We start from the raw sequence: 25,756 nt of genomic DNA, 5'->3' as shown, positions 1-25,756 counted from the left end.
GAATGATGACGTTCACCGGTGATATTATGACGTTTGCCGTACTATTTCAGCAGTAATGTTTCACATTAAACGTCATAGCCGTACTATGGTCAACATCATCATGGCCATAATCTAGGGAAGTAGGATACAGTATAGTACAATACTGTCTATGCTGCAAGCAAGTAACCTTATCCGCTTACGTTGAAAGAAAATAGTTATTGTTTTAATTTGGCGAGTTTCCATGGGAACATGGAAACAATGCAGTTTTCAGAACAGCGTAGTTTGTTCCGAGGAACTGGACGTTACATCGCCCGCAAGCAACTTATTATTTTATTATTTTAAAGTGTTCGCCGTTATCAAGCCTTTTCTCAATATTGTTTGAAGGCGGAAAATAAGCAGGCTTTGCAAAACATGGAACACCACATAACTATTTACGGGCTGTTTAGGGCAACACAACTGTGTCAAGTTGGTGCTAATTTTCTTGTCACGTGATTCATGGCCATGACACTGTTTTCAAGTGAAAAATTCGCCTATTAAATCGACGTTGTGTTTTATGATTATGCATATAATGTTAAATCTATGTGAAAATGAGTATTTAATACAATAAAAACTATCTCTACACGATGGGCAACACAATAATAAAACTTCCACCCTTAGAATTTGTGATAATAAGATTTGTCCAACTAAGTTACCGATCGGACAAAACCCTAAGATAGTCTTTGCAGTATCCAATAGTAACTACGATATTGACTTCCCAAGTACCACTAGACAAGTCCATGTTGCTCGTTAAACCACATACTTAAAGCGGCTCATCACAAACCAATTTTATGGCAAGATCGTAAATTGTTTCAGATACTTGCATGAAGTACTTGCCTTGAGTATCACTTAAGTTTAACGGAAATTGCCCGAGACAAGCATACACCTTTGGCTCAAAATAATCCCAAGCATTTGTGCACAGAATGATGTTGATGTACACACTTGCAAATTTGATGACGCAATTTCGATATTCAGTTTTCAGCATCACTAGTAGAACATAACTATGTTCAAAGAATTATATCTTGGCCAACAATTGTTATTAACAGGGTGGGTTTAATGACAAATTTATGAAGCGGAGTGTTACATACATTGGTAATGGCGGGGAAAGGGTTAATATCAACGTTAAATACAATGAAGTTCAAGGGTATGTATCTAAAAGCACGTAATAAGACTAACACTTCGCAATGTTTCTATATCGTTCTCCGGTTGATTTTATTCTGAAGTAAAATAGACAAAGTAAGATACTTTTCATACATCAAATATTTTCAAATTGTAGTTACATGATAATTATAATGACCTGAGCTATTATCAGCAATATAACACATGTACGTGGCCGTAGACTGTGGTTGTTTCCTGAAAAGATAAGATAGAAGCGTTAGCTTGTTTCGTTTCTAAATTAACCTATATTTTCCCGCCAAAATGTTGGTGCAACGTTTTCTACAGTTTTATGTATTGTGTCAGTTAGTTTGTCTACAGGTTTGGACACAGTTATTGACAAAATAATAATCGATTATTTTTATGTTGGGTTTATAGGATTGAGCCTGGTGATAAGTTATTTTTAATTTCCCAAACGAAAAAAGTTATGTTAACTCATCGTTAACTTAGTGCTCGCTAATCTCATGGTATTTGCGTTGGGTACTTTATCATACGTATTGGGTTACGGTATATGTACACTGGTAGGTCGATCGGCAGCACAATAATGACCGATACGCTGAGTGGTCGAGGTGTATAATGTCGGCAATTTAATATTGGTACGATATGAATATTTTAAAATCTAAAGAAAAACAAAATAATGACCCCACTCTTCTGTAGATTATATGATCCAGCAAATCTACATAGGCAAAACCACTAAATAAAATTATCGCAAATATACAAGAGAATTATGTACGAAAAAGTAAAGAATAAACAATATTACCACAGTTTCTTTCACATGTATATTAGTAATCACCACAGTTGCTTTCACATGTATATTAGAAATCACCAGTTTCTTTCACATGCACATTAGCAATCACCAGTTGCTTTCATATGCATTGTAGTGATCACCACAGTTGCTTTCACATGTATATTAGCAATCATCAGTTTCTTTCACATGTATATTAGTAATCACCAGTTGCTTTCATATACATTATAGTGATCACCACAGTTGCTTTCAAATACATTGTAGTGATCACCACAGTTGCTTTCATATACATTGTAGTGATCACCACAGTTGCTTTCATATACATTGTAGTGATCACCAGAGTTGCTTTCAAATACATTGTTGTGATCACCACAGATGCTTTCATATACATTGTAGTGATCACCACAGTTGCTTTCATATACATTGTAGTGATCACCACAGTTGCTTTCATATACATTGTAGTGATCACCACAGTTGCTTTCATATACATTGTAGTGATCACCACAGTTGCTTTCATATACATTGTAGTGATCACCAGAGTTGCTTTCAAATACATTGTTGTGATCACCACAGATGCTTTCATATACATTGTAGTGATCACCTCAGATGCTTTCATATACATTGTAGTGATCACCACAGTTGCTTTCAAATACATTGTAGTGATCATCACAGTTGCTTTCATATACATTGTAGTGATCACCACAGTTGCTTTCAAATACATTGTAGTGATCACCACAGTTGCTTTCATATGCATATTAGTAATCACCAGTTGCTTTCAAATACATTGTAGTGATCACCACAGTTGCTTTCATACGCATATTAGTAATCACCAGTTGCTTTCATATACATTGTAGTGATCACCACAGTTGCTTTCATATACATTGTAGTGATCACCATAGATGCTTTCATATACATTGTAGTGATCACCACAAATGCTTTCATATACATTGTAGTGATCACCACAGTTGCTTTCATATACATTGTAGTGATCACCACAGTTGCTTTCGTATACATGTTAGTGAACACCATAGTTGCTTTCATATACATGTTAGTGAACACCACAGTTGCTTTCATATACATGTTAGTGACACCACAGTAACTTTCATATGCATATAAGCAATCTCCACAGTTGCTCTCATATACATTTTAATGAACACCAAAGTTGCTTTCATATACATAATAGTGAACGCCACAGAAGCTATCATAGGCACATTAGCAATCATCACAGTTGCTTCCATACACATGTTAGTGAACACCACACTTACTTTCATATGCATATAAGCAATCTCCATAGTTACTTTCATGTACATGTTAGTGAACACCACAGATGCTTTCATATACATTGTAGTGATCACCACAGATGCTTTCATATACATTGTAGTGATCACCACAGTTGCTTTCCTATACATTGTAGTGATCACCACAGTTGCTTTCCTATACATTGTTGTGATCACCACAGTTGCTTTCATATGCATTGTAGTGATCACCACAGTTGCTTTCATATACATTGTAGTGATCACCACAGTTGTTTTCATATACATTGTAGTGATCACCACAGTTGCTTTCCTATACATTGTAGTGATCACCACAGTTGCTTTCCTATACATTGTAGTCATCACCACAGTTGCTTTCACATACATTGTAGTGATCACCACAGTTGTTTTCATATACATTGTAGTGATCACCACAGTTGTTTTCATATACATTGTAGTGATCACCACAGTTGCTTTCATATACATTGTAGTGATCACCACAGTTGTTTTCATATACATTGTAGTGATCACCACAGTTGCTTTCCTATACATTGTAGTGATCACCACAGTTGCTTTCCTATACATTGTAGTGATCACCACAGTTGCTTTCATATGCATTGTAGTGATCACCACAGTTGCTTTCATATACATTGTAGTGATCACCACAGTTGTTTTCATATACATTGTAGTGATCACCACAGTTGCTTTCCTATACATTGTAGTGATCACCACAGTTGCTTTCCTATACATTGTAGTGATCACCACAGTTGCTTTCATATGCATATTAGTAATCACCACAGTTGCTTTCATATACATTGTAGTGATCACCACAGTTGTTTTCATATACATTGTAGTGATCACCACAGTTGCTTTCCTATACATTGTAGTGATCACCACAGTTGCTTTCCTATACATTGTAGTGATCACCACAGTTGCTTTCATATGCATATTAGTAATCACCACAGTTGCTTTCATATACATTGTAGTGATCACCACAGTTGTTTTCATATACATTGTAGTGATCACCAAAGTTGCTTTCCTATACATTGTAGTGATCACCACAGTTGCTTTCCTATACATTGTAGTGATCATCACAGTTGCTTTCATATGCATATTAGTAATCACCACAGTTGCTTTCATATACATTGTAGTGATCACCACAGTTGCTTTCATATACATTGTAGTGATCACCACAGCTGCTTTCATATACATTGTAGTGATCACCACAGTTGCTTTCATATACATTGTAGTGATCACCACAGTTGCTTTCATATACATTGTTGTGATCACCACAGTTGCTTTCAAATACATTGTAGTGATCACCACAGTTTCTTTCATATGCATATTAGTAATCACCAGTTGCTTTCATATACCTTGTAGTGATCACCACAGTTGCTTTCATATACATTGTAGTGATCACCACAGTTGCTTTCATATACATTGTAGTGATCACCACAGTTGCTTTCATATACATTGTAGTGATCACCACAGTTGCTTTCATATACATTGTTGTGATCACCACAGTTGCTTTCAAATACAGTGTAGTGATCACCACAGTTGCTTTCATATGCATATTAGTAATCACCAGTTGCTTTCATATGCATATTAGTAATCACCACAGTTGCTTTCATATACATTGTAGTGATCACCACAGTTGCTTTCATATACATTGTAGTGATCACCACAGTTGCTTTCATATACATTGTAGTGATCACCACAGTTGCTTTCCTATACATTGCAGTGATCACCACAATTGCTTTCATATACATTGTAGTGATCACCACAGTTGCTTTCATATACATTGTAGTGATCACCACAGTTGCTTTCATATACATTGTAGTGATCACCACAGTTGCTTTCCTATACATTGCAGTGATCACCACACATGATTTCATATACATTGTAGTGATCACCACAGTTGCTTTCATATACATTGTAGTAATCACCACAGTTGCTTTCATATACATTGTAGTGATCACCACAGTTGCTTTCATATACATAGTAGTGATAACCACAGTTGCTTTCATATGCTTATAAGCAATTACCACAGTTGCTTTCACATACATTGTAGTAATCGCCACAGTTGTTTTCACATACATTGTAGTAATCACCACAGTTGTTTTCATATGCATATTAGCAATGACCACAGTTGCTTTTATATACATTGTAGTGATAAGCAGTTGCTTTCATATACATTGTAGTGATCACCACACATGCTTTCATATACATTGTAGTGATCACCACAGTTTCTTTCATATACATTGTAGTGATCACCACACATGCTTTCATTTACATTGTAGTGATCACCACAGTTGCTTTCATATACATTGTTGTGATCACCACAGTTGCTTTTATACACATTGTAGTGATCACCACAGTTCCTTTCATATAAATTGTAGTTATCACCATAGTTCCTTTCATATACATTGTAGTGATCACCAATTGCTTTCATATACATATTAACAATCACCACAGTTTCTTTCACATGCATATTAGTAATCACCACAGTTGCTCTCATATGCACATTAGCAATGACCACAGTTGCTTTCATATGCATTGTAGTGATCACCACAGTTTCTTTCATATCTATTGTAGTGATCGCCAGTTGCTTTCATGTACAATGTAGTGATCACGACAGTTGCTTTCATATACATTCTAGTGATCACCACAGTTGCTTTCATATACATTGTAGTGATCACCAGTTGCTTTCATATACATATTAACAATCACCACAGTTTCTTTCACATGCATATTAGTAATCACCACAGTTGCTTTCATATGCATATTAGCAATGACCACAGTTGCTTTCATATACATTGTAGTGATCACCACAGTTGCTTTCATATATATACTAGTGATCACCAGTTGCTTTAATATACATTGTAGTGATCTCCACAGTTGCTTTAAAATATACATAGTAGTGATCACCAGTTGCTTTCATATGCATATTAACAAGCACCACAGTTTCGTTCACATGCATATTAGTAATCACCACAGTTGCTTTTATATGCATATTAGCAATGACCTCAGTTGCTTTCATATACATTGTAGTGATCACCACAGATGCTTTCATATACATTGTAGTGATCACCAGTTGCTTTCATATACATATTAACAATCACCACAGTTTCTTTCACATGCATATTAGTAATCACCACAGTTGCTCTCATATGCACATTAGCAATGACCACAGTTGCTTTCATATACATTATAGTGATCACCACAGTTGCTTTTATACACATTGTAGTGATCACCACAGTTCCTTTCATATAAATTGTAGTTATCACCATAGTTCCTTTCATATACATTGTAGTGATCACCAATTGCTTTCATATACATATTAACAATCACCACAGTTTCTTTCACATGCATATTAGTAATCACCACAGTTGCTCTCATATGCACATTAGCAATGACCACAGTTGCTTTCATATACATTATAGTGATCACCACAGTTGCTTTTATACACATTGTAGTGATCACCACAGTTCCTTTCATATAAATTGTAGTTATCACCATAGTTCCTTTCATATACATTGTAGTGATCACCAATTGCTTTCATATACATATTAACAATCACCACAGTTTCTTTCACATGCATATTAGTAATCACCACAGTTGCTCTCATATGCACATTAGCAATGACCACAGTTGCTTTCATATGCATTGTAGTGATCACCACAGTTTCTTTCATATCTATTGTAGTGATCGCCAGTTGCTTTCATGTACAATGTAGTGATCACGACAGTTGCTTTCATATACATTCTAGTGATCACCACAGTTGCTTTCATATACATTGTAGTGATCACCAGTTGCTTTCATATACATATTAACAATCACCACAGTTTCTTTCACATGCATATTAGTAATCACCACAGTTGCTTTCATATGCATATTAGCAATGACCACAGTTGCTTTCATATACATTGTAGTGATCACCACAGTTGCTTTCATATATATACTAGTGATCACCAGTTGCTTTAATATACATTGTAGTGATCTCCACAGTTGCTTTAAAATATACATAGTAGTGATCACCAGTTGCTTTCATATGCATATTAACAAGCACCACAGTTTCGTTCACATGCATATTAGTAATCACCACAGTTGCTTTTATATGCATATTAGCAATGACCTCAGTTGCTTTCATATACATTGTAGTGATCACCACAGATGCTTTCATATACATTGTAGTGATCACCTCAGATGCTTTCATATACATTGTAGTGATCACCACAGATGCTTTCATATACATTGTAGTGATCACCACAGATGCTTTCATATACATTGTAGTGATCACCTCAGATGCTTTCATATACATTATAGTGATCACCACAGTTGCTTTCAAATACATTGTAGTGATCACCACAGTTGCTTTCATATACATTATAGTGATCACCACAGATGCTTTCATATACATTGTAGTGATCACCACAGATGCTTTCATATACATTGTAGTGATCACCACAGTTGCTTTCATATACATTGTAGTGATCACCAGTTGCTTTTATATACATATTAACAATCACCACAGTTTCTTTCACATGCATATTAGTAATCACCACAGTTGCTCTCATATGCACATTAGCAATGACCACAGTTGCTTTCATATACATTGTAGTGATCACCACAGTTGCTTTTATACACATTGTAGTGATCACCACAGTTCCTTTCATATAAATTGTAGTTATCACCATAGTTCCTTTCATATACATTGTAGTGATCACCAATTGCTTTCATATACATATTAACAATCACCACAGTTTCTTTCACATGCATATTAGTAATCACCACAGTTGCTTTCATATGCACATTAGCAATGACCACAGTTGCTTTCATATACATTGTAGTGATCACCAAAGTTGCTTTCATATTCATTGTAGTGATCACCACAGTTTCTTTCATATACATTGTAGTGATCACCACAGTTGCTTTCATATACATTGTAGTGATCACCATAGTTGCTTTCAAATACATTGTAGTGATCACCAGTTGCTTTCATATACACATTAACAATCACCACAGTTTCTTTCACATGCATATTAGTAATCACCACAGTTGCTTTCATATGCATATTAGCAATGACCACAGTTGCTTTCATATACATTGTAGTGATCACCACAGATGCTTTCAGATACATTGTAGTGATCACCACAGTTGCTTTCATATACATTGTAGTGATCACCAGTTGCTTTCATATACATTGTAGTGATCACCACATATGCTTTCATATACATTGTAGTGATAATCACAGTTGCTTTCATATGCATATTAGCAATGACCACAGTTGCTTTCATATACAATGTAGTGATCACCACAGATGCTTTCATATACATTGTAGTGATCACCACAGTTGCTTTCATATACATTGTAGTGATCACCACAGTTGCTTTCATATACATTGTAGTGATCACCACAGTTGCTTTCATATACATTGTAGTGATAACCACAGTTGCTTTCATATACATTGTAGTGATCACCACAGTTGCTTTCATATACATTGTTGTGATCACCACAGATGCTTTCATATACATTGTTGTGATCACCACAGATGCTTTCATATACATTGCTGTGATCACCACAGATGCTTTCATATACATTGTAGTGATCACCAATTGCTTTCATATACATATTAACAATCACCACAGTTTCTTTCACATGCATATTAGTAATCACCACAGTTGCTCTCATATGCACATTAGCAATGACCACAGTTGCTTTCATATGCATTGTAGTGATCACCACAGTTTCTTTCATATCTATTGTAGTGATCGCCAGTTGCTTTCATGTACAATGTAGTGATCACGACAGTTGCTTTCATATACATTCTAGTGATCACCACAGTTGCTTTCATATACATTGTAGTGATCACCAGTTGCTTTCATATACATATTAACAATCACCACAGTTTCTTTCACATGCATATTAGTAATCACCACAGTTGCTTTCATATGCATATTAGCAATGACCACAGTTGCTTTCATATACATTGTAGTGATCACCACAGTTGCTTTCATATATATACTAGTGATCACCAGTTGCTTTAATATACATTGTAGTGATCTCCACAGTTGCTTTAAAATATACATAGTAGTGATCACCAGTTGCTTTCATATGCATATTAACAAGCACCACAGTTTCGTTCACATGCATATTAGTAATCACCACAGTTGCTTTTATATGCATATTAGCAATGACCTCAGTTGCTTTCATATACATTGTAGTGATCACCACAGATGCTTTCATATACATTGTAGTGATCACCTCAGATGCTTTCATATACATTGTAGTGATCACCACAGATGCTTTCATATACATTGTAGTGATCACCACAGATGCTTTCATATACATTGTAGTGATCACCTCAGATGCTTTCATATACATTATAGTGATCACCACAGTTGCTTTCAAATACATTGTAGTGATCACCACAGTTGCTTTCATATACATTATAGTGATCACCACATATGCTTTCATATACATTGTAGTGATCACCACAGATGCTTTCATATACATTGTAGTGATCACCACAGTTGCTTTCATATACATTGTAGTGATCACCAGTTGCTTTTATATACATATTAACAATCACCACAGTTTCTTTCACATGCATATTAGTAATCACCACAGTTGCTCTCATATGCACATTAGCAATGACCACAGTTGCTTTCATATACATTGTAGTGATCACCACAGTTGCTTTTATACACATTGTAGTGATCACCACAGTTCCTTTCATATAAATTGTAGTTATCACCATAGTTCCTTTCATATACATTGTAGTGATCACCAATTGCTTTCATATACATATTAACAATCACCACAGTTTCTTTCACATGCATATTAGTAATCACCACAGTTGCTTTCATATGCACATTAGCAATGACCACAGTTGCTTTCATATACATTATAGTGATCACCAAAGTTGCTTTCATATTCATTGTAGTGATCACCACAGTTTCTTTCATATACATTGTAGTGATCACCACAGTTGCTTTCATATACATTGTAGTGATCACCATAGTTGCTTTCAAATACATTGTAGTGATCACCAGTTGCTTTCATATACACATTAACAATCACCACAGTTTCTTTCACATGCATATTAGTAATCACCACAGTTGCTTTCATATGCATATTAGCAATGACCACAGTTGCTTTCATATACATTGTAGTGATCACCACAGATGCTTTCAGATACATTGTAGTGATCACCACAGTTGCTTTCATATACATTGTAGTGATCACCAGTTGCTTTCATATACATTGTAGTGATCACCACATATGCTTTCATATACATTGTAGTGATAATCACAGTTGCTTTCATATGCATATTAGCAATGACCACAGTTGCTTTCATATACAATGTAGTGATCACCACAGATGCTTTCATATACATTGTAGTGATCACCACAGTTGCTTTCATATACATTGTAGTGATCACCACAGTTGCTTTCATATACATTGTAGTGATCACCACAGTTGCTTTCATATACATTGTAGTGATAACCACAGTTGCTTTCATATACATTGTAGTGATCACCACAGTTGCTTTCATATACATTGTTGTGATCACCACAGATGCTTTCATATACATTGTTGTGATCACCACAGACGCTTTCATATACATTGTTGTGATCACCACAGATGCTTTCATATACATTGTAGTGATCACCACAGATGCTTTCATATACATTGTAGTGATCTCCACAGTTGCTTTTATATGCATATTAGTAATCACCAATTTTTTTTTTCACAAGCACATTAGCAATCACCATGTACAGTTGCTTTTATATGCATATTAGCCATCACCACAATTGCTTTTGTATGCATAAAAACAATCGTCACAGTTGCTTTCACATTCATATTATCAATCTCCACAGCTGATTTCATAAGCATATAAGCAATCACCACAGTTGCTTTCATATACATTGTAGTGATCACCACAGTTTCTTTCATATACATTGTAGTGATCACCACAGTTTCTTTCATATACATTGTAGTGATCACCACAGTTGCTTTCATATACATGTTAGTGATCACTACAGTTGCTTTCATATACATTGTAGTGAACACCACAGTTGCTTTCATATACATATTAGTGAACACCACATTTGCATTCATATACATATTAGTGAACACCATAGTTGCTTTCATATACATGTTAGTGAACACCACAGTTGCTTTCATATACATTGTAGTGATCACCACAGTTGCTTTCATATACATGTTAGTGAACACCACAGTTGCATTCATATACATATTAGTGAACACCATAGTTGCTTTCATATACATGTTAGTGACACCACAGTTGCTTTCATATACATTTTAGTGAACACCACAAAAGCTATCATAGGCACATTATCAATCATCAGTTGCTTTCATATACATATAAGCAATCTCCATAGTTACTTTCATGTACATGTTAGTGAACACTACAGTTGATTTTATATACATGTTAGTGAACACCACAGTTGCTTTAATATACATGTTAGTGAACACCACAGTTGCTTTCATATAAATGTATAAATACTCTGCAAATATTGTGTATGATATGAAAAAAAATACGATAACTGGGGTGCAATAGAACCAAGGTAGATGCTAGTGCAGCCCTCGGATTAGTTGACAATGTGTTTTAGGTTTTTATTTGATTATAACTGTGTGATTGGCGTACAATATATGGTAATACAAAACTGCAAAATATTCTTGTGTATTTTACCAAGTTGAGATATTGAATGGCAATCAAGCATATATATAAACCTAGCTTTTTTATTTTGAAATATTGTGATCTTTTCCCAGGGATTGTCCACTCTCCTCCAAAAGTGCCATTGAGCTTATAGCAAGATGTATAATTATGTTATGTAATACACATTGATTGGGGGGGGGGGCAATAAAAAATGCTACTATAGTACACAGATCTAGCAATCACAGAACTAGCGGGAAGTTTGCAGTAATGCAGTAATGGGTCATATTTATTTGTAGTGTTATGTTAATCAATCACAATATCGCATCGTAGCGACGTTTTAAACGCATGTGTGCTCATTGTGCTCTTATTGAACGTTTTATACTAAAAAAATTTAATTTTGTTCTCAGAATTTAGAACTGAGGCAATTCTAGTTCCAGGGCCCACCCTCGTTGAAAAGGAACGAATAAATAATTTACTTCTGTTTCTCAGATTTAGGACACTTTGTATGTTATGGTCCGTAAAAAGTACACCAAAATTCAAATTTTATTTGTTATATTTTATCGATGTGCATAGACGTATTCTACGAACGAAACTCACTAACCCCCTACCAAATATTATTGTACACCATGTCGAGTGATGCTCCATGTAAGCATGATCGGCAACAACGATCATGATCTGACACACATAAATGCGATCTCCGTGATTTGGTTCATGCCCCAGTATACTTGAACATATCGGAAAAATGCATCATGAGTCAATGTATCCAAAATAGTTTGAGTATATGCATGTAAGTTATGCATTTAACCACTAAATGCAGCTGCAATTGGCATTCAACATTTAATAGCGATTATAGTACCCATTTCTGTTGTTGCTTTCGTTGATAGCGTTTTCCCCCAATCCTGGAGGTATTTTATTTTATTTTATTTGCAGTTGGCGCCTTACAGGAAGTACCTGTTATTTATTGTTTTCACTTTGTGGTACTTTTTTCAACTGGAGAATTTGATTCAGCTGCATTCGTCTTGCATTGCAGTCCCTATTTCTGTCACAATTCGTCAAATTTGGTATAAGCTTCAGTTGATTTTCCGTTTCGAGCCACTGCACCAGTTTTATGTTGATACTGACAATGCATTATTTTGTTAGTTCATGCTTTAGAAATTATAGTGCGCGAGGAAGGACACGGTGGAGGAAATGTCGGCTGTGAAAAAGCTTGAAAACGTGATATTGGGTAGATATGTAGTGAAAATTGTGAAGTGTACAATGGGTTCGTGGTGCTGGTTGACATATCCGGGCACACATAGTTTTCCCGATATCCTTATAATTAGTTATATGCCCTGTACTCAAAAACACGTGAATTTGTTGAAGTAGTGACATTGAGAATATAAACATAGTATGCAGTGGGTATTTGAATCATTACATATGCATGTAAGCCAACCTGAGATGACAAGAAGACATATTGAAAAGCACCCGATAATTCGCTACTACACTATACACCATATAACTCAAAATCGAATAAATTTCTAATTTAGGTTTAGTCGGGAAAGGAAACACGATATTATCATTTTACGCTATATATTATATACGCATATACTGTTATTCTAATATAAAGGAATAATGTGGTTAAGTGCTTATATAACGATATATTGTACATGTGGTTACATTATTAGGAATACATAGTGCTGATGAACTAATATTCTACACGTACCTTCACATACTGGAAGTTCTGGAACATACGTTCCGTTCAGACATTGTACAGTACTAGGACCTTCTCTTAATGCAGGTTCCGTGCAACTTAGTGTGATGTATTCTTCGTGTGTGTACGTGACCCTTGACTCAGTCCATTCCAGATTAGTTACGTTTTTATACATACAGCTCGCTAAAAAGCAAATATATTACATCGTGACATATTTGCTTTAGTCACCGTCAGAAATTAGTGCATGCAAACCTCAAATTGAGGTTTCATTTGTTCGGATATATGCACGCTATAGTGCATGTGCTTTGTTGCCAATTTCGTATTTTTTTAAACGCGTGTAATTTTCACTTACCATAACAAACTGGTACTTCTTTATCCCATGACCCATCGTCTTGACACTGTAATGCAGCAGCAGATGATATCGTGTATCCAGTACCACACGCATATGTTATTGTTCCCCCCGGTTTTGCAGGAAGTGTACATGTGCCTTCTACTAATTCTCCGTTATCAGGTGTACCTGGGTCTTCACATATGCCTGTACATTGAAATGGCCAGTGTGGTAATTTGAGATTGTTCTGACAATTGTACGTGTTTTTCATGTTAGTGTCTCGTCTAATAAAATATTAGTATCAATCTGTTGGCATTTACTACAATATATATGTATATATGTCAGACTGAGTGTTGTGTGCATAAGTTCACAATTTCGAATACGAAAAGTCTTTATCGTAGGATTATTTAACACATTAATGTGCTTTGTTGCCAATTTCGTATTTTTTAAACGCGTGTAATTTACACTTACCATAACAAACTGGTACTTCTTTATCCCATGACCCATCGTCTTGACACTGCAATGCAGCAGCAGATGATATCGTGTACAATGTACCACACTCGTACGTTATTGTTTGTCCCGGTATTGCAGGAAGTGAACCTCCTACCAATTCTCCGTTATCAGGGGTACCTGGGTCTTCACATATCCCTGTGCATTGAAATGACCAGTGTGGTTATATGAAATTGTGTTCGACAAGTGTAGGTGTGTTTTAAGTTATTGTCTCGTCTAATAAAAAATTACGTATAATATAATCGTATCAAGTTGACATATAATATATATATATATATATATATATATATATATATATATATATATATATATATATACTAGGTGTCAGTGGCGTGTGCATGTCCAAAACAATCACAGCGTCGAAAACGAAAAGTCTTTATCGTAGTATTATTGAACACTAACCCTAATGTCTGGAAACATTGTGTGCAACTCAAGCTCGTATATTTCTCGTACTGCGAATACTTGTACTAATAATTTCTTTGTTCTTTGTAAATTGAAGCTTATACACTAGTACATTTCTCGTATGATAAAAACCCTGTAACCATTGTGTAAATATAGACCGTATTATACTTACGCTGACACTCTGGATTACTGGTGGCAAAATTAAATTCCGGGTTCCACCTTACAGAAAGATCGGTAAAATCTAACTGGCATGTAAACGTATCAAGACCGTTAACAAGTTGAAAGCCGTCGTCACATGACAGTGTAATTTGCGTAGTTGCAGCGTAGCATAGGCTTGGATATTGACAAGTCACGCTACCGTTCGTCAGTACTCCTGGGTCTGGACAATTTTCTACAAAAACGAAACAAGATAACATTCAAATATAGGGATGGCATTTTTTTTAAATTCTTGATAGTTTTCCATGTGAACAATAAATATCATAATGCTAAATTTCTTTTCTATAAAGATGTAGTCCATCAGCTGGGTCTAAAAAAAATGAGATTTTGTACTCCTTTCGGGGGACCGGCTGGAATTGCTGTAAATGGCATTTATAGGCCCTAAGCATGAACATGTTGTGCGATAGCCTTGTCCAAGTGGTGGCTTTGAGCTACTATTTGACAATGGCTATCTTACTTTTTTATGCTAGAAAGTGTCAAAGGATAATTTTAGAAATAGTTTCAGCTGGTCCCCTAAGATGAGTACTACCCTCCACAAGGCTGATGGACTAATAGGTATCGCGTCCGCAAAGATTCCCCAGCTCTGTGGTGCTCGGATGTATTTATTCGAGAATACTGTAGTCAAAAAATTACGACAACAGAGCCAAGTTACTACTTTTAGAATGGCGGCCGGACGGGAAAGAAAACACGCATACATTAAATAATGAACTTGATATAGAGACTGTGATATTATTCAAGTAATACAAACTTACCGAAACAGAACACTGCGGACTCTGGATTCTCTGACCACATTCCACTTTCACATTTCAATTCAGGCCCACCAAATAGACTGTAACCATCGGTTGAATTACTCTGGTCACATGCAAGTGTTAAAATATCGCCATCATTATATGGAGCTGAACCGGAAATAATCTGTACTCTTTTTTTTAAAGTGCCGGGTGTGGGACATCCTGGAATATACACATAATACGTATATCTAATTGACTGTCACATTTACTCACAATAATGTGTCATTTCTTTCAGCTCGGTGTGTTATATTCACCACACATATTATATTAACTATTAATAGCATATATCGTGTGACATCTATGGCTATATTTCATTTTAATCTCCACGACTACCATTTACATATCCGTCAGAACAATTACAATATAATTAAAATTCTATGGAATATCAATATTGGAACACGTTTAAACTCATTAGCATTAGATGTGCATCTTGATGTGTTATAACAACGGATTATGTGTGATGGTTAATCGACTAGGCATATTAGTATTAGTGTGCGTCCCGAAAAAGGGAGAGCAGATTAAATTAGACAGGCTTCTCAAATATTCATAGTTTTCGGAGAATACTGTTCACTCGATATAAAAATTTAGATGATGAATTAGCGAACGTTGCGTTCTTCCAATAAATTATATTACAGTTGATATCAAGTAGTTTTGTTATTTTTCAATTTATTATTTTTGCGTCCAAAAAACGTATAGAAATTGAACCGAATATGATACATTTTTGGTAAGAATAATGCTAAAGTTCAACGAACTGTATTTAGACGAGAACGATCAGCCGATTAGATTCTTTCATTTCATCAGTAAACTTTATAACTTTAGATTGTTTTACTTGCCACATGTTATTGTCGTGCATCCTACGAGTGTACTGTCACCATCAAATCCATCAAGCGTGAAATTTGTGTTAGAGCCCTGTCGTAGTTCAGCGCATACGTACGTAGCACATGTTTCAGGGGTCACCGCGTAATCAAAATCGAATGTGATAGCGCCACCTGGCGTCAGATCCTGGTCTGTCTCCTCTTGAGATAAATTGGAATCGGATTCCAAATATCGTGTAGCGCCAGAATTGGATTCACTGAGAAACACTTTAATAACCCAAAGATTGCTCCCAGTAGCACCAGCTCCAAGACTGCTACTTGTAGCATCCACAACTAATGAAAGTGTTGACTCTTGTGTCGGTATCAAAGGTAGGCCACTGTTGACTGTCGTCACAACTTTAGTAATTATAGTACCTGTAATATGACATTTGGTCTATTAAGCAAGAACTATCATCAATTCTAACGTTGTCAGATTTCATAAGAGGTAATACGATTTGATTGTAATCCAACTTACTTCGACATAAAGGTACCGAGTTATCCCATGTTCCATTATAACACGTCAGAGTAGAACTGCCTATCATAGTTTTCCCTCCGTCACACTCGTAAGCAACGGAACCCGCGTGTACGTAACTTGCACCGTCGACTTCTTTGCCATTTTCTGGAGTGTCGGGTTTTTGGCAATTTACTATAAAAGTGAAAACGTTTAAGAATATATGTCTATGATTAATTTGCCATTCGAGCCTTGCACAATTGATTTAATAAAATATGTAATTTTAAGAATGATAATATAGGAATAGTAAGGCGATTGTGTATATTTGTCATAAATACACCACACTCCAAAACCTACAGCGATGTATTAAAATCAATTTATTTATACCGGTATATGATTGGGAATACACTCGGAGAATATTTCGCATCTCTTAATAAGTTTCATTGTCACTTACAGAAACATAATTCTGGTGGAAGAGCTGTTTGTATATTACCCCCGACTGTCCAGTTTCCGTCGTCGCACGTGAACGTGTCTACACCGTACGTCGTGGTATTAACACCACATGTAAACGTAACCTGGTCACCTGTCTCATAATATGAACCATCTACCGTTGGATCTGGACTTCGTGATCCTAAACTTGGATTTCCTGGATCCAGACAAAGCCCTGAAAAATAAAGTTTTACAAAACTATATCACAGATAAACACTTTTGAACAATGTACGTTATTGTTGTACTATTTGTCTTTGAAAAGTGATTTAATAATGCAAAATAACAAAAAATGTAGTGAAACCGTGACCGTTTGTTGAATAATTAGTATAAATTTAATATGTGCGTTAGCATGCTCTTTCGGTAGTTTGTAATAATATCATTCATAAACACCGTAAATAATCGTGATTCACAGATAATAATAATTATTTAGGACAGAATACATTAATACACTAATTTTCACACGTGAAGAATACAAAAGTCAGTCAAAATGTTAAGAATGCAATATACTACACTGGGTTAATTATGCATAATCAACTATTGCGAAATAAATTGAGTGTGAAACAAATCAATGCCTAGACATTCATTCGCAAATTATCAGTCGATGATGGTCTTGAATGCAATTATATTACGTTGCTGGATTTAATACATTTAAGCTAATTTGAGTGCATCGTCCAAAAACATGCCTGACATATAACAGTTTTAAACAGACTTACTTACGATTAATTATGAATACGGCATACAAATTATCAATTACTAGCACAGAATTTTCTTCAATAAAAAAACGTCAATACAGAATATACTCATCATTCCAGATTTTTAATTTGGTCGTGACTATATTACAATTATTCATTGAGCTTTACTTGTATTTGAAATTCCTTTTTAGAACAAAGTATTAATTTAATTCAGCATTTAAACAGTAACGTACATGTCATTTTAGGGTATTCGTAACATATGGCTATCATAAGGGAATATGAGATTGATGAGAAATTCCGTTTTTAGCTCCGCTGTCGACTTTGTGGAGTGGAGCTTACCATATGAGTGATTGTCCGTCGTTGTCGTCCGACGTCTCGTCCATCGTCCGTGTCAATGTTTTTCTTTTCCGACTTCTTCTTGAAAAAATACAAGCCTGAATGCTTTGATACTTGGTGTATATGTACCTTGGGTAGACCCCTCTCAGATTTGTTTGTTTTATGATGATATCTTCAATTCTCTAATTTTTGTGAATATTTGTGTCATTTTTGGTAAAAAGTAATATTTTCAACTTCTTGTTAAAAACCGCATGTCCAATTGCTTTGATATTACATATATAGGTACTACATGTGGTCCTCTCTCAAATTTGTTCATTTTGTGATAATATCTTTAATTCTCTAATTTTAGTGAATATTTTTGACATTTTTGGTAAAAAGTGATATTTTTGACTTCTTGTTGAAACCGCAAGTCTGGTTGCTTTTATATTACATGTATAGGTACTACATGTGGACCTCTTTCAGGTTTGTTAATTTCGCGGTTATATCTTTAATTATCTAATTTTGATGATTATTTTTGCTGAAAAGTGATATTTTTTAATTCTTGTTGAAAACAGCAAGTCATGTTGCTTTGATACTATACATATTGTTCATTTTTTAATGATATCTCCTGTTCTTTAATTGCAATGTGCATTGCTAACAGCGGAGCAATCTCAGCCGACAGGCTACTTGGTTATAGCTCAGTGTGTACTTTCGATTTATGGTGTTACATACATAGGAATTTCCTTCTGAAATTCGAGACATATTCGGGGACACCGTATGCACCAACTTATTGTTTAGGTTTCTAACTATATGTAGATATATTACTGTCACAGTTCAATCATACAACTACTTACTTGCGCAAGCGGAATCACCCAGCCTCGGGGCTATACTAGATGTACCCATAATTGTGAAGCAGCTATACCCTGTATTTGTAGACACAGAACCATTATCACACTGTACATATATGAAATCACCAGTCGCCAGCACAGTGCCGGGTGACGTCACCACGGTTGTGTCGTTACACGATCCATCTATCGCTGTAGTGTAGCAATCCACGTTAGATGGATGTGCTGGAAGGACACAGTTCGCTGTAAAAACAAGTAATAAACACATATGAAGACACTTAGGGGGAGACCGTGACAGTTACACACACTTTTCGTCAGTTTACCAGAGACTTGAGATACTAAAGACCATGATTCACCTAACAACAATGTAGTAATTAATACGTCATGGCGCATGGTACACGGTAATACCAGGGAATGACGTGACCATCACACGTGTACGTTTTGTGTCGCATGAAGTGTTCAGTTGGATCATACAGACTATGGCAAACGTGTGTATATAAAGTATACGAAAGTTACGAATAACAATTTTAGTTCTTATTATGTTGCAGGTTATTATTCCCTGGTCGAGTTCGATGCAAGAGAAATCGAACTATAATTTGAAACAACAATCTTCAAAATGATTCCTAAACTATGATACATAGAAATATATAATGAGCCTGACACACTTGGATGCTGACTTATTTTTATTTAGGATAAAAACATTAACTTTATTAACGCCTTCTTATTTACTATTTCATTTATCATTTGTTAAATCGTGGCTGCATAAAAAGAAGGATGACCGCCAGATTTCAGTATGAAAATGAAACTCGAGCATGGTGCATCGATTCGTGGTGCTTCGCGAAATAACTCTTTTCGGCACTCAGAATGCGCGCGGTACGGTATTTTTGTCGTACGCAACCATAGATATATAAGGGGTACAATTGTGATGTTAGTTTACACGTTGTGCGATATTTCAGCTTAATTCCCGCCTAGAAACAGTAAGAAAGCATGTCAATCATGGGTTTAGTCATATACAGTATATTAGAACTACTATACTGTCTAGGGTTTAAACAAAATCAAAGTGTTAATCACGAGCCTTTTATTCATTCTCTAAGCATAGTACTAATGATGTAAGTGATATGTTCTGAACTCTGCGGAAGGCTGCGGAAATGAAAACGAATTGATCACAACATTCCCGAATAAATTGTTATAAAATTTAAATGTTTTGATGGATTCATACAACACATACTTTCTTGAAGTATGCGACCACAAAGAGACACTAGCGCCACATACATATATATTTATTCTACGTCCGGATTTGGAATACCCTATATCACGTAGAAATACCACGTTGCGGCGACCGAATACAAATAATACTCTTTTTGATTATTAGGAAACTTAGGGGGTCCTTATATGATGCAAGCGTATAAATATATGTAAATCTCTAAGGTTTAATTTCAAAACTAATATACTGAGGAACTTAATGATGTGTGGAATAATTGTGAATAAAATAAAATGCACAAACCGAAAACTGAAATATTACACACGTGTTAACAATGTGCAATATCAATTCTTGGCAATGGACGTTTAGAAATAATGAATGAATATATATATATATAGAGAGAGTGACGTGAGTCTGGGTGTTGATTTTCTAAGTGTGTTTGTTGTCTGTCAAGTCACCTCGGAAAACGAACACGTAAAATATGGTCACTTACGGTCGATTAATCGTGAAGCATTTTTGTGACGTGCGCACATGCAGGTGTGAGTTCCGGGATCAAAAGGTTCAGATGTGTGTCAGTGCCCTTTACTTGGACACCTACAATAGCCGTCAGTCAGTTGACAAGACTGCATCGCGTAATAAATGAAACTCAGATCGCCTGAGCTGCGCGCACACAACGATAAGATAAGCATTCTATCCATTTGTTGATTATGCACCGAATGCAAAATATTAAACCACCACGCTAACCAGCAAGTCAATATTCGACGTTTGTATTTCTGGTTAGACCCATTTAACAGACATTCGGAAAACCTTAAAGAGTGGTTAAATTGATCTAATAAATATAGGTCAAATAAGGTCATCCTGTTACTATCAATCAACGTAGTCAACGCTGGATGGCATATCTGACCAGACACTCTATAGTGTGTGCTTTCACGAAGGCAGTTGCTACGTTGTGAACTGATGTCATTGTTCTTTTTTAAAGCTGATTTCGTGAACAGTCACAATCACAGGTATACAGGCAAAATGTTTAGCATGTGTTGCTATTTTTGTGTTGCCCTGTGAAGAACACTGTCTTCATGCAACACGGGAAGAGACACAAACATTATTGAATAACTTTGTCGTCGACAGATTCGTGCCAGCAAAGTTAAATATTAACCGATGGAAAGTGTCAACACAACACTGATGTGTGTTAAATCGTCACGCTTAAACTAGTAACAGCCTCGTCTTTCAGAGTGTTGACTTGATTAATGCACAGTGTGTCAAAGATCCTATTCAATGAAAAGGTGAGCCTTGTAGACAGTCTCGTATATTTAAAACATGTCAGGTTGATGGTTGCCTATGACAACTACGGCATCACGTGACTAATCAATTAATAATAATTGCGAAGTAAACTTATATAAAAAACATGTGGAGATTTGATTGGCACAAGCAAGTTAATTACTTTATATACTACGCATACGTGATTGTGACATTTAACTGGTATAGAGATACCGTAATGGGAATTGGATTTCATGCGTTGAAATTCCATGAAAAGTACGTGTCATTATCTGTATACAATTGATCCGAGTACAGTGAAATGTACACCCACGCACGTAAAATGATGAGATGATGATGTAAGTCTAATATATGAAATAAAATAAAAATGGCTGACTCTCACCCATTTACTGGCGTTATAGTTTTCAATTTGTAATAAACACTTCAAATATAAGTGTTGAATGTTCGCTAACAAATATTGTACTTTGCTTAAACATATAATGTCGTTATAACTGAGGAGAGAATGTTATTCATTATGGCGGGTGGGCTCGCACCAAATCAAACTTGCCAGAAACTAACTTTAGCATCGGGTAGTTAATTTTGGTGCGACCTCACCGGTTCCCGTACGTGCATGGTACAAAATTAAAGGCCAGGTGCGTTAAAAGGTAGGATCGGATGACTTCACGCAATGAAAGAATATGTAAATTATGTTGACCGGACAATGCGGTGTAAGTTACTTATCAAGAAATATTGTGTAACACGCCCTAAAAATACCCCAAAGCGGCGGAGAAATTGAATTCCAGTAGTTAGTTGGAATGTGTCACGTGTTGCGCACGTTAATCTACATATTAGATTAATACGCAGTTGTATAACAACAATGCATTTGCCTGTATTTGCACTTTATTTGTACGTGCCTTTGCACACTGACGCCAACGTACACTGCTTCGATTTTTTCTTGTTGTAGTTGTGTGTGTTGTTTTTCCGCATCGGTGACGAAAAAAAAGTGCCGTCTACATACAGTCACCTGCAGGTCAAAGGTGAAATCGTGCCTGAATTTAACAAAACTGTTAAAAAAAGCCGTCCGAAAGGGACCCCCGCTGTCTACAGAGATAATAGACTAATAGCATGTTGCATATTTCGATGAAATAGTTTAGTTCAATACGTGTTAATTTCATTGTACATTTGTTATTTCTTTGTCCAAAATGACTACATGTGTGTATGTTTATAGGCGCCACGGACACCGTAGCGTAGCGTGGCGAATATGTTGTTAAAATCGTAGATTTATGATTTGTTAACACATATTTAGGAGCATGGCGATTTTTGAAACTTTTCCAGGAAGTGATAAATTTAAGCTCGTATTGTAAAATTATTTTAGTGAAACATCTACTATTAGGCAAATATGTGTTAAACATTTCTCGATATAGAAATACAACAACGACCGTATGTTAGTTCATTAAATATTTTGATGAAAAAATGTCATTTAAACAAATCGCCAAATTGCATGTTTTGTCTTGCTTACTGTTCCGACATGCATGTATTTGTCGTATCGCCTGCTTTGTGATGATGCATTGTAATGTAACTTTTGTTGTTGTAACCGACAAAACAATAGTTTAGATTATGTATTATACCTAAACATGCGTTCACTGCAAACTATTTCCCCGTGTCGATGGACGTATACAGCTCTATACATTGACAGAAATTTATGCACAAAATATCAGCGTCCATTGTCCATCCATGATCTAAATATAAAGAGTGGCTCACTGTGTCACTATTTTCAGACGGGGCGTGTTTCACAGACTGCTAGTGTGCCGTGACAAGCATCAGACGAAGAAACAGCACGTCTGCGTGACAGTGTTGAGTGCAAACAAAACAAGTGTTCATACATTAACTACTGCATTGTCAGCCAGTATGGTCGAAATAAAATACAGCAGCAGATTCTTTTCACGGTGTATCGGAAAAGTGGTTCCAAACTCCTCTGTAATAAAAGAGCCATATTTGATTGGCAGCTTCTTGGTCAATCAACGGTTCAAACAACAAAATACATGTATGCATATAACTAAAATTGGTTCCCCGTATCCTTTGTCGAAATGTTTTTTTACTAATGTTTCAGTTTTACAGCAAACATGGTCCTACAATAACGTGGTTGCAATCTTTAAACCTTTGTCGGATGTTACCTACGACACAACTGGCGGGTCAATTCCATCCGTCACCCACCACAGATGTAGCCTGGCAGTCACTGGAGTAGTAGCGTGTTTCACGGCGTATAGTAGAGTTTGAGAAACAGATGGTCTGATATTACCTTATATATATTTCACATCTCCAACCTTTCCGGGATATTGATATAAGGAAAGTACTATTAAATGTCCTTCAGGCTAAACTAAGTAATGCGCGCTCAACAGGATATTTATAAAACGTAATAAGAACTCACCTGATATGCTGGATACCATCAGTAAGGTTATACGTATCGGGAAATACTCCTTCCCTGTCATCGTAGTCGTCACGCACAAAAAGAATAAACACGTAGAACTGTTTGGAAGCAATGTTAGTTCATTAACAGTAGCTCAACGCATGAGGAAGTATATGCGGTGGATACCTAAACCTGCCTTTTAGTACTTTGCTTTGTCAGAAGGTATTGACGAAAGTTTTGTTGTCTCATTTATGTTACAGTCACGCCTGGTCAGCTTCTTTCGTTTTGGTAGTGCTCCCAAGATCAAGAGACATATTATATTTGAGTGGTCCCGACAACATGGCAGATAATATTTAGCTGTCCCAAGAACAAAGCAGATAATATTATCCCCGAGATGTTACAAGAACGAAGGGGATAATATTATCCCTGAGTGGTCCCAAGAAAACAAGAGATAAGTTTCCCTCTGAGTTTTCCTAAGGAAAGATTAGATAATATAACCTCTGAGTTGTCGTAATATTATCCCGGAGTGGTGCTAAGAACAAGGCACAGAAACGAAGGAGATAATATTATCCCTGGGTCAGCCCCCCAAAAGAAGAGATAATATTATCCCTGAACGAACTCAAGAAAAAGGGCGATAACATTGAGACAATCATATTCCTCAGTGGTAATAAGAACAAAAGGGATAATATCATTCTTGAGTGGTATTAAGAAAAAAAGAGATAATATTATTCCTGATCATGAGTGAGCCTAAGAAAAGAGGAGATAATATTTTCCCGGAGTGGTTCCACGAACGAAGGACCCAACATTATCCCCGAGTGGTCCTAACTACAACAGAGATAATATAATTAGTGGCCACAACAAGGGAGATATTATTACCCCCGAGTTGTCCCAATAACAGCAATAGTAATACGTAGTTATGTAGTGATTTTTAAAATGTTGTTAATTTTTGGTGACATTGGGCTGAGTGGTCCCAAGAAAAGGAGAGATAATATTATACCTGAGTGGTCCCAAGAAAAGGAGGGATAATATTATCTTTGAGTGGTCACACGAAAATAAGTGATAATCTTATTCCTGAGTGGTCCCGAGAAGAAAGAGATAATATTATCACTCAGTGGACCAATAACAGCGATAGTAATACGTAACTATTTAGTGATTTTAGAAATGTTGGTAATTTTCTGGTAAAATTATGCTGTTTTGATATTGACTGCATTTTCAGCTAAGGGAAGTGAATTATTCATGGGAAAAAATTATTACATAATGCCAGAAAGTAGTGTTTTAAAACGAACGGATGTCCTTCTCGCCGAGGGATGTCAGGCTATGCGGTGCACCGAACGTAAACTTTGACAAACCAAATACATGTGCCCAATTGAATTCCGGGAGTTATCTAGTGGCTTATTGTAAACTACCTATTACATGGGATAAAAATAAGAACCCAAATGTGCAAAAATCTCACGCTAAAATAT

At 35.9% G+C, this 25,756-nt stretch overlaps 1 protein-coding gene across 1 annotated transcript; it reads right to left on the bottom strand.

The window, feature by feature from the left end:
- Nucleotides 1-1,048: 1,048 nt before the first annotated feature.
- Nucleotides 1,049-24,530, bottom strand: LOC102810287 (CUB and sushi domain-containing protein 1-like). The gene is made up of 11 exons (XM_085490526.1): nt 24,315-24,530; nt 19,444-19,677; nt 17,548-17,757; nt 17,118-17,288; nt 16,622-17,017; nt 15,753-15,950; nt 14,957-15,175; nt 14,344-14,520; nt 13,897-14,079; nt 13,557-13,727; nt 1,049-1,368 (listed from the first exon to the last, which is right to left on the bottom strand). Exons 1-11 carry the CDS (start codon nt 24,373-24,375, stop codon nt 1,292-1,294), a joined length of 2,097 nt encoding a protein of 698 aa, XP_085346652.1. The 5' UTR covers nt 24,376-24,530; the 3' UTR covers nt 1,049-1,291.
- Nucleotides 24,531-25,756: the final 1,226 nt, after the last annotated feature.

Source organism: Saccoglossus kowalevskii, chromosome 15 (genome assembly GCF_978046115.1).
Source record: "Saccoglossus kowalevskii chromosome 15, keSacKowa6.1, whole genome shotgun sequence".
Taxonomy (NCBI): Eukaryota; Metazoa; Hemichordata; class Enteropneusta; family Harrimaniidae; genus Saccoglossus; species Saccoglossus kowalevskii.
This window is presented reverse-complemented; position numbering and strand designations above follow the sequence as displayed.